At 36.1% G+C, this 10,267-nt stretch overlaps 4 protein-coding genes across 4 annotated transcripts; 3 read left to right on the forward strand and 1 right to left on the reverse strand.

The window, feature by feature from the left end:
• The first annotated feature begins 1,570 nt into the window (after positions 1–1,570).
• On the forward strand, positions 1,571–4,908 carry LOC107855554 (peroxynitrite isomerase Rv2717c). Its single transcript, XM_016700573.2, has 4 exons — positions 1,571–1,826; positions 3,172–3,312; positions 3,737–3,805; positions 4,601–4,908. Exons 1-4 carry the CDS (start codon positions 1,662–1,664, stop codon positions 4,718–4,720), a joined length of 495 nt encoding a protein of 164 aa, XP_016556059.2. The 5' UTR covers positions 1,571–1,661; the 3' UTR covers positions 4,721–4,908.
• A 693-nt stretch (positions 4,909–5,601) lies between these two features.
• On the forward strand, positions 5,602–6,252 carry LOC124889391 (auxin-responsive protein SAUR21-like). The gene is made up of 2 exons (XM_047401046.1): positions 5,602–5,661; positions 5,740–6,252. The coding sequence occupies exons 1-2, from the start codon at positions 5,602–5,604 to the stop codon at positions 6,007–6,009; spliced, it is 330 nt and encodes a 109-aa protein (XP_047257002.1). The 3' UTR covers positions 6,010–6,252.
• Positions 6,253–7,283: 1,031 nt separating this feature from the next.
• Positions 7,284–8,387, reverse strand: LOC107855539 (auxin-responsive protein SAUR68-like). Its single transcript, XM_047400558.1, has one exon. It carries the CDS (start codon positions 7,950–7,952, stop codon positions 7,407–7,409), a length of 546 nt encoding a protein of 181 aa, XP_047256514.1. The 5' UTR covers positions 7,953–8,387; the 3' UTR covers positions 7,284–7,406.
• A 60-nt stretch (positions 8,388–8,447) lies between these two features.
• LOC107855540 (auxin-induced protein 15A-like) lies at positions 8,448–9,358 on the forward strand. Its single transcript, XM_016700561.2, has 2 exons — positions 8,448–8,650; positions 9,034–9,358. Exons 1-2 carry the CDS (start codon positions 8,448–8,450, stop codon positions 9,035–9,037), a joined length of 207 nt encoding a protein of 68 aa, XP_016556047.2. The 3' UTR covers positions 9,038–9,358.
• Positions 9,359–10,267: the final 909 nt, after the last annotated feature.

Consider the following 10,267-nt stretch of genomic DNA (forward strand, 5'->3'; position numbering starts at 1 on the left):
GTAATTCAACCTACAGGTCCAAAACCCTATCTAATCTCCAAACTTATATGTCTATTCAATACTAAGTCATTCTATTCAATATCAATCTTAACATTCACGTTCACGCACAATATATATCATACATCATCCATGAAGAAGAGTAGACCGAAGCCTACCTCAAGGCTAAATCGCAAAATCACACTTCAAGCAGCACATGCTCGTCTTTACTTCACAATCTCCAAAATGCCATCACTATAAAAAATATAATCTACTCATCAATACGAGTCTAACAATACCCATATTGAACTATTGTGCTTTGGGTCTAAAAATGACACCAAAAACCCCAAGTGGGTCCCACATACGGAAATCACATTTTCGAGGTCAACCCAATGCTCATCTATCACCAAGAAAGCATAACCCTCAATTGATGGGTGCAAACAAATGAAATTTGGGGCTAAATCAAGCCCTAAGCTAAATTGGGGTTTTGGGTCAAGAACAATGAAATTCACCAATAAAGTGATGAAATCTTACCTTAATCCGGATGATAATCATGATAAAAGATGTTTACCAAGCTCCCTAGACACCCACAAGACTCAATTTTGAGTTATCATACTCATTTAGGGTTTTAGGTTCTCAAATGTGAAAGAAAAATCCCCAAAATCGGGACCTTGGGGTCTATTTATAGACCCTCTCGGCAAAGAGACGCGATACCCTGTGACAGCAAAGTCAAAAACTTATTTTTGACCTTTAGAACTCATGCGGAACCCAAAAAATATGATCCAATAGTGAAATTTGAGTGTAAACCAGAATTCAAATCCATTGGAATCATCAAAACTTCCATACAAGGTCGTTAGGCAAAAAGTGGGGCCCACATATATAGTTTTGATTTTATGACTTTTCGACTAATAGGTGCATTGGGACCCGAACCAAAGGTCTACCTAGACTAAAATTGATATTTTGGATATGCTGGCACAGTCAAAATTTTCATCCGAGATCGTTTCGCTGAAGTTTTTGATCGGTGGCCATTTGGAACCAATGAAGACTTCTGAACAGGGAGTTGACTCTAAAAACCAAACGAACTACCCGGTAACCGAACCCTCAGTCCCATCAAGTCATAAATGACTTAGGGCAGCTATGAAGAAGCTCAAACAGTGAAGATAAGCATAAATATGGAAAATGACCTGAAGGGTCATTACATATATGGTGCCACCTAATTAAAAAAATACATTATAAGTATGACCTTTAACTTTGTCGGTGCACAAATAAGCCCTTTAACTATACAAAAGTTGAACAAAAAAACCCTTCAATTCCAACTCGGACACGCGCCGTTTTGGGTGTACAACACACGTTTTGCCACATAGGATCGGGGTGTTTATTTGTTCAGGTTTTGAATAGTTAAAAGTGTTATTTATGCACTGTCAATGTTATAATTTGATGTCAAGTTTATGATCATATTTATGTATTATGCCCAAATTTTATGTGTAAGGGACTATTTTGAACTAATACTCAAACATAAGGGACCATTGTTTTTATTTTTACTTGGTCAACACATGTACATTTAAGCAGCCGTCCAAACAGTATTATTTACTTAGTCAAACCAATGTACACACTTTTTAAGTATGGGAAAATCCAACAGTAGTGTCAACTGAAAAAAAAAAAAAAAAGTACTGTAACTGCTAAAAATGGCTGAGGGTACAGTGAATCAATCAGAAAAAATGGTGCATCCAGCAGTTAAACCTTTAACTGAACTTCTTGGTACCTGGAAAGGTGATGGAGAAGGCTTTTTCCCTACTATTTCTTCCTTCAATTACTCTGAAGAACTCCAATTTTCTCATTCTCCTAACAAGGTTAGTCTCCGTTTTATCTCGATTCAGAATTTAAATTCTATGAGTTTGAATTATAATTTTAAAATTATGGGATCAAATATAATACTTTCTAATTCCCCGTTTTAATTTGTTTGTCAGATTTTTATATGGCACGGAATTTAAGAAAATGGATAAGGCTTGTTGAGTCTTGTGGTGTTAAATTAAATCTCGTGTTTTTAAACATGTCACTTGAATAGTTAGATTTATATTTGATGGGTTAGGATGTTTATGTTCGAATCCAATTGCAATTTTGAAATTATGGATCGAAATATAATACTCTGTTTGTTTCAATTCGGTTGTCTAGTTTTAATGTGACACGGATTTTAAGAAATGAGGAATGGCTTTATGAATCTCGTGGTCTTAAATTAAAGATACGTACATAGAATGCGCCAAAATGTGCTTTTAATCAGGTGTCTTAAAGTATGCCACGAGGGAAATTAGATATAAAAAGTTGCCAAAAAGTACAGATGCATTTTTTTTAACACGGACTAAATAGAAAGTAAGATACACAAATTGAAAGAGAGGTAGTTTGTGTTGAAATTTTTTCGTTATCTTCTTCTCTACTTCCTATGTCCCGGTTTGTATGATTCCCTTCCAGTCTGGTTTCTGGAAGGACACATTTTTATATTTGGAAATAATTTAATTTTTAATTTCTCATTTTATGATGAAATGGAGGAAAGTATACAAAAAGACTGGTTCTTTTCTATCATATTAGACTATTTTCGCTAGTTTGGTATGAGAGATAAGGGATAACTAAAAAATCGGTGGATAACTTACTATCCCGGGATGGTAGTGTTATTTTTATCCCATATTTAGGGTAGAATAACAATCTCGGGATAACTAATCCAGAGATAAGTTATCCGGGGATAACGTGTTCCCAACCAAACGAGCGCTATGAATTGTGTTAGTATACAGGAAAGACAGTTCTTTTATTAATATTAGTTAGTGGTCTTAACTTATTGTCCTTTTTGTTGCGATGAACTCCTGGCACCATCACATAAATGTTTATGGCTTGTTGTAGATCACAAGTTTCAAATATATTTTGTTCTTAAAATCCATGCCTAGTGAAATAATGTTACAAAAATGGGACAGAGGGAGTAATATGCAAGTCGGTTAGACTATTCTTTTGTATATATATATATACATTGTTTGAGTCCCCCTAAAAAATGGATCTTGTACAAATGGGGTTCACAAATTTTTTTAGCTAACATGTTCGCAAGTTCAAGTGTTGCATTCTTGTATTCTTTTGAATCCGTTTATTAGAATTCCTGGATCTCACTATACATGTGATATTCTCTTTTGCCAAAATTTTGCTTCTTTTAATCAGCCTGTGATAGCTTATTCTTCAAAGACATGGAACTTGAAATCCGGACAACCTATGCATTCCGAGAGCGGATACTGGAGACCTAAACCCGATGGGACCATTGAAGTCGTCATTGCTCAGAGCACTGGTCTTGTTGAAGTCCAGGTGATCTCCTTAGGAATAATCAGATGCAATTGTTGAAATATGAATCTTCATTCTCACGTCTCATTGAATTATTAATGCAGAGCTTTATGTTTTGTGCACCGACACTTTTACATAATCAGGTCACTCATAAGGTATTCATAGTGAAATATCGATAAGACGATAACAACCATTAGTTGGTAACCTGATGTAAAATGGTAACTAAACCATCATGTTATCAGATTTTTAGATGTGCTAAAGACGTATTGCTTTTTCCTTGTTCGGGTGAGCAAATCTAATATTGAGATGGTAATTGAAGTGAATTTTGATGTTAAAAAACAAGACTCATTGACAATCCAGGAAGTCTATTGTATATGTCGGCATGTTCAGTTTGTTTATCCATTTTGTTCAACTATAAAATCATAATATTTCTACTTTGAATCTACAGAAAGGAACATATGACATGAACGAGGGAGTTGTGAAGCTTAAAAGCGAACTGGTTGGCAATGCTTCAAAGGTAATCTCCTCTAGCACGTCGCTCCACTAGTACTTATGCGGATTATTTCGAGAGGAAAAAAAGAGAGCTTTTGGAAGTGTGATGATGCTTATTGTACAAGTGAGGAATAGCCTCTTATCCCTTATTTTATGGGTGCATTCATGAAGTTCCTTCATGTATAGAAGATTGAATTTCATTCATAAACAATTAAATTTTTTTTGCAAGTAGTCTACTCTTGGCATATTTCTTATTGACAAAAAACTTTTGCCCAAACATCAACTACATTTTTTAAAAAAAATTCTAAATTCCTTTGTGTCAATGTTGGGACTGTGTGTTAGATGCATTGTCTGTCTGATCTACTTTTACACCTTTTTAATATAGGCACAAGTTTCCTTTTCCTTCATGTTTTCTAGGATGTAAAGTTAAAGTAGAGATTAAACTCTTGAAACTTATATGTGTCGGATTTTGACATGAAGAAAGTTTAAAAAGAAAAAGTAAAGGTTAGCATATTCACTGCAAGTATCTTCTTGCAAGGTGATGTTTGCGGAAATGGTTTTAAGTTTTTCTTGGATGAAGTACTGTATCAAAGTTTAGGAAAAAAAACCCTTGCTTGTTGGTGGAGGTTGGATATGCTTTTTCTTCAGCGAGGGTCTATCGGAAATAACCTCTCTACCTCCCAAGGTAGGGGTAAGGTCTACGTACACTCTCCCTTTTCCAGACCCCACTTGTGGGTATACACTGGGTTTGCTGTTGCTGTATTGTTGGTGAGGTTGGTGAAGTTCGACTAATATGATCCTTCACATACCTGACGAACAGGTCAAGGAGATAACTCGAGTTTTTAAACTGGAGAACGGTGAACTATCTTATGTTGTGGAAATGGCCACCAATCTAACTGCTCTTCAGTCCCATCTCAAAGCCTTGCTTAAGAAGCTCTAGGCAGCCAGCTCATGACAGGAGATATCAGTACCTATACTACATCTCTGACGCACTTGTTGACTAATGTTTGTGTGTACTGACATTTTATCTCGTCTTACCAGAAGTATGATATGAATGTTAATTTTAAGATAAAACTCTATTCCTTCTGTAATAATACAAAATTTCAGTTTCCTATCTTTTAACTGCTATACTATTGAGCTATTATTTACAAAACATGATCATTTCATGACTGAAACAATAAGCTGCGGGTTTCCGCTTTTTTGGTGCAAAGTGTAAATTGAACTGCAACATGAAGGAATTGAGAGGGAATTTTGTGTCACAGTACGGAACTATTTGAAGGAAAGCCATGGAGTAACTGGTAAAGTTGTTGCCATGTGACGGGGAGGTTACTGGTTCAAGGCTGCGTACAATAGATCCTTTGGTCAGGCCCTTCCCTGGACCCCGCTCATAGCGGGAGCTTTATTGCACCAGGCTGCCCTTTTACAGTACGGGACTATTTATCATTGAGGGTAGAAAATGAACTTTAATTGTAGCTGTAACTGTCAACCTGGTTTGTATTCAAGGAAAAATCATGTGCTATTGTTCAGTATGGGACCTTAAGAACTGTGGACATGGCTGGTTTTCTAATTTAATCAAAGAGGTTGGTGCATTTATTCAATTCTCTGTCACCGTATCTTTAAACCAAGTGGTTCTGGACTAAGTAATCAATTTCATCCATTATTGTGGCTCTTATTTTTAAAGGTGGTCATCTGTTCAAAATCAAGAGAAGCAATGGGACCTAGTGTTGTTCTTCAACAAATTTATGGTGCAAGTTCTTTGACAATAACACAGTAGGCAAACCATGTGAAACTTCATGTGCCATTGTCTCTCACCTGTTGCATATGAAACTTGCCATTAACTTGTATATATATCCGGACACAAAACATTTGAGCAAACCACAAGTATCTAGACACTTCACAAACTTTCTTTTTCTTTGCAGTTCTCCAAATTCTTGTTCTTTTTTTTGCTTCACCATTTAGAGTTTACCAAATATACCTTGCGATAATGGGAATCCTAAGAGGTCTTCAACATCTGGAGGTGTTCCAAAAGGTTATTGTGCAGTATACGTAGGAGAGAGTCAAAAGAAGAGATTTGTTGTGCCAGTATCATACTTGAATCAACCATCATTTCAAGACTTGTTAGCTCAACCTGAAGAAGAGTTTGGCTTTGATCATCCAATGGGTGGTCTTACAATACGTTGCAAAGAGGATGTGCTCGTTGATCTCACTTCTCGCTTGAGGAGATTATAAGTAGGACGATGGCGCAAATTCTTCTGCCCGTGAAGTTTTGTAAAGCAATAGGATTAGAAATGAGAAAGATATACAGATAGTAGACATCGAGAAAACAGTTCCTTGTTTTTTCCTTAACCATTTCGTATAGTAGTAGTAAACAAGGATAATGTTCTTGTAAAGTTGAGTTAAATTGACCAACCTCCTGTAAAGTGGATATAGCCAAGTTTTATTTAAGCAAAATTTGCTCAAACCTTTTGTTCATTCATGTCTCCTCATTCAGTAGATAAATATGCCTGAAATTTTGCACAACTATTCTGCTGGCTAAATCGACACACGCAATTAAGTACTACTATCACTATTTACAGTTTCTTGGACACCTCCTTTGCGGTTGTATGTTAAAACTGCTAATTCTACATGCTCCGAATTCCCCGGTATATAGTAAATCTCAAATTTTTCTGGGAATGTGAACTCCATATCATGTCTAGTAGAAGCGAAAATGAGTTGTAAAATAAAATGATTGTGAGTTCAGTTAAGATTCTTGACCTGTCTATCTGGAATTAGGGGATTTGCTGAATTTGATGCTTTCTTTGTTGTGTTTTCTGTCACTTCTATCAAAGAAGCAAGAGAAAGGTATGTTGGCCAAATAGGCCTTAGTAAAGGCTCTACATAACTAGTTTAAACTTGAGGCTGCTTTATTCTTTATTTCCACTAAACATATTGGAGACCATGATCTTGTAACGCTACATAAATGTGCTATTCTAAGTCTTATTGATCATTACAACTTGCTAAACCACTTGATTTCAATAGTTGTCTTGCAATATGTCTTGATAAAAGGGCAGCCTGGTGCACAAAGCATTTAGGGATGGGCCGACCCCCAGGTGTCTTGATATATGACTTATTTACATCCGAGTTATAAGGTAATTGAAAATAACAGTGTAAATATCTTGATATATTTGTGAATATTGTAGGATTTGTTTGTACATTTGGAAGTGAATACCATACTACCAGAAACAAGAATCAAAGTGGTGGCCGATTAGTATAGTGTAGGAGTAACCACTGAACTTTGTTATTACATTCTAAATGATTGTTCTAATTTGTTGCTTCTTTTAATTCTAGATTGATCAAGTATATTTAACTGCTAAAAAATCTGAAAGAGGAATACTTTATGATCTCACTTAATTTAAACTTTTTACAGTTAATTCTCTTGTCATTTATACTTGCGTTGGCGTGATTCATATGTCCAAAGTTGTTTTCTTCAAATAAGATAACAGTGTTACTCCAAGATGAGAATGTTAATTTCAAGACAAAGCTCTATTCCAATCTGTAATAATACAAGCTTTCAGTTGCCTACTTTCACCTGCTAATTGCTATACAATCTATTTTGAGCTAACATTACAAAAACATGATTTCATGACTCAATAAACAAGAATCTGTTGATTTCCAGTTTCTTGGTGGCAAGAAGAAGTTGAGAAGCAACATGAAGGTATTGTGAGGAGCAACGCGTTGTGAAGAACTCCATCAGCTACACCTTTCTTGATTAGTGAAATGATGTAGTCCATGAAGGTTGAATCACAGGGTAATGTAATAGGGCCACCACTTGGTAGTCCAAACTCTTCTTCGGAAGTGCTTAAAAGTTGCCTAACGACCTCGTTTTCAAGGTAAGTCAAGGGAAATGCATAGCGCCTTTGATCAATTGTATACACTACAAAATGGCCTTTTTCAACAGTATAGGATGAGGATGTACTGCAACCGTCTGCATTACTGCCATTTCTTGGAAACGAAATCCTCCTCCTCTGCATGGCTGCAAACTTCCGCCATCTCCTGGCCATCTTGATGAGTTTCTTAGGGCTGAGCATTGCCATTTTCCTTGGAAGATTGGAAGCAAGAAAGGAAACTAGAAATTTAGAACAATATGGTGTCTTAATCGATAATGCTTGTAGTTGATGATGAAAATGGATCATAGAAAAGGGGTTATTTATATAAAAGGCTGTAGACAGGCTTTCGGTTGGAGCTTAAGCTTTTGTCACTAACCACCGAGGGCAAAGCCTCGTGCCGATGCTTGTTGGCTATGCTTATATGGGACCTTAAATTTGTGGATGGAAGGATAGAGGATTATAAGTTGTCTAGTTTTAATTATAGAGGTTGATGCATTTATTCAATTCTCTGTCACCATATCTTCAAATCAAGTGGTCCAGGACTAAGTCATCAATAAATGGCCTGATATTTTGACAATAATAATGGAGTAGGCAAAACCATGTGAAACTTCATGTGTTGTTGTCTCTCACTTGTTGGGTATGAAACTTGCCATTAACTTATATTACTCGGACACGAAGGATTTCCGCAAAACACAAGAATCTAGACGTTAAAAAAACTTACATTTTCTGTGCATTTCTCAAAATTCTTGTTCTTTTTTTTTTTCGTCACCATTTAGAGTTTACCGAATATACCTTGTGATAATGGGAATCCTAAGGAAGTCTTCAAGATCTGGAGGTGTTCCAAAAGGCCATTGTGCAGTATACGTAGGAGAGAGTCAAAAGAAGAGATTTGTCGTGCCAGTATCATACTTGAACAAACCATCATTCCAAGATTTGTTAGCTCAAGCTGAAGAAGAGTTTGGCTTTGATCATCCAATGGGTGGTCTTACAATACATTGCAAAGAGTATGTGTTCATTGATCTCACTTCCCGCTTGAGGAGATTATAAGTAGGACCATGGCGCAATGCTTCTGCCCATGAAGTTTTGTAATGCAATATGATTAGAAATGAGAAAAATATAGAGATAGTAGAGAGCGGGACTTGACAAAAAGAGAAAACAATTCCTTGTTTTTCCGTAACCATTTTGTATAGTAGTTGTAACAAGGATTTTCTGATTTCAAAGCATATAAACAAATTTTTATCTAAGCAGATTTTTTCAAGTCACTTGATATTTTGCATAACCTTGCTGCTAGGTTTATTAACATCGGCAACTAAGTGCTGATTCCTAAATTTACAATCTTCAAATCTCCAGATCATTCACTGGAAAATAGTATCATGCTTCTGTGCAGGTGAACTCCACACTGTATCTAGTAGAATCGGAAAAGAGATGTGAACTTACATGATTGTGAGTTCAATTTGTGAAATTGGCATATTCAGCTTAGTTTATTTTGCTACGTTTTCTGTCTGAATTTCTGAACTTAAGCATCCAATAGCTCCTACCAGAGAAGCAACCGAAATGTTTGTGTTCTACAAAGATACCAAGTAACGGTGCTCCGTGATTTGGTTAAACTTGAGGCTGCTTTGCTCCAGTTCCATCTAAGCATATTGTAGACCATGGTCTTGTAAGTCTACAGATATGTGCTATTTAAAGTCCTCTTAATTTATTATAACTTGCTAAACCACTTGTTCTCTATAGGTAGTTTGTCTTGCAACATATCCTGATAATATTACTTGTTTACATCCGGAGATATAAGCTAGTCGAAACTACACATGTAAATATCTTGACATATCTGTGACGGTGTCTCCATCTCTCAAGACTGAGCTCTGGTATTGTGGCCTGAGATAAACTAGTGGGATCCATTTGTACATTTTGATATGAATGACCTTTACCAGAAACAAGAATCAAACTGGTAACTCGATTGGGGTGCCATAGGACTAACTACTGAGCATTGTTACTACATTATAAATGGTTGTTGTAATTTGTACATTTGCATATGAATGGCCTTTACCAGAAAATACGTCGGATTTTCCTAAGTTATTAAAGAATAGAAATATCTGGAGGTCAGAATGTGGACTTCTGATTAATAAGTAAATAACATTATGTTGTACACTTGTTGAATATCATAAATCTATTGCAGAACTTTTGGCACTTGGTTCAACAAATTAGCAATTGCATGTTTCAGAATAGGACACGAAGTTAAAGTGATATCAAAATAGGCTATATTTTAAGTGTCCTTCAAGTTAACGGGTTAACTTTAAAAAGGCAGCATAGAGCTCTATTTTGGTATCACTTTAACTTCGTGTCCTATTTCAGTCACTTTTAACTATTTGGGGTTCATTTAGATTCCTGATCTAACATTCGTGGGGTCAAATAATACAAACCGGAGGGAGTATATATTTGGGGTATAACGTTGAAGTACTTTGACAACAGAAGCTCATTTTCTTGCTTCTGAGGAACATTTGTCTTTGGAAAAAACGGTTATTTGCACAGAGAGAGAGAGAGATGGAGGCGGAGAACCCTAAACACAAAAGCGCGAAGCTTTTCGCTCTCTTTAATCCAATTCTGAGCTTCTTCAAACCTAG

This window comes from Capsicum annuum, chromosome 12, assembly GCF_002878395.1.
Source record: "Capsicum annuum cultivar UCD-10X-F1 chromosome 12, UCD10Xv1.1, whole genome shotgun sequence".
Lineage (NCBI taxonomy): Eukaryota > Viridiplantae > Streptophyta > Magnoliopsida > Solanales > Solanaceae > Capsicum > Capsicum annuum.

What these genes read in the sequence shown, in the direction of transcription:
- LOC124889391 (XM_047401046.1), top strand. Translation starts at nt 5,602, where the DNA reads ATGAAACTTGCCATTAACTTGTATATATATCCGGACACAAAACATTTG. An exon ending in AACATTTGAGCAAACCACAA is followed by an intron (nt 5,662 to 5,739) that starts GTATCTAGACAC and finishes TTCACCATTTAG; the next exon opens with AGTTTACCAAATATACCTTG.
- LOC107855540 (XM_016700561.2), top strand. Translation starts at nt 8,448, where the DNA reads ATGGGAATCCTAAGGAAGTCTTCAAGATCTGGAGGTGTTCCAAAAGGC.
- LOC107855554 (XM_016700573.2), top strand. Translation starts at nt 1,662, where the DNA reads ATGGCTGAGGGTACAGTGAATCAATCAGAAAAAATGGTGCATCCAGCA. An exon ending in CTGGTCTTGTTGAAGTCCAG is followed by an intron (nt 3,313 to 3,736) that starts GTGATCTCCTTA and finishes TTGAATCTACAG; the next exon opens with AAAGGAACATATGACATGAA. An exon ending in TGGTTGGCAATGCTTCAAAG is followed by an intron (nt 3,806 to 4,600) that starts GTAATCTCCTCT and finishes CCTGACGAACAG; the next exon opens with GTCAAGGAGATAACTCGAGT.
- LOC107855539 (XM_047400558.1), bottom strand. Translation starts at nt 7,952, where the DNA reads ATGATCCATTTTCATCATCAACTACAAGCATTATCGATTAAGACACCA.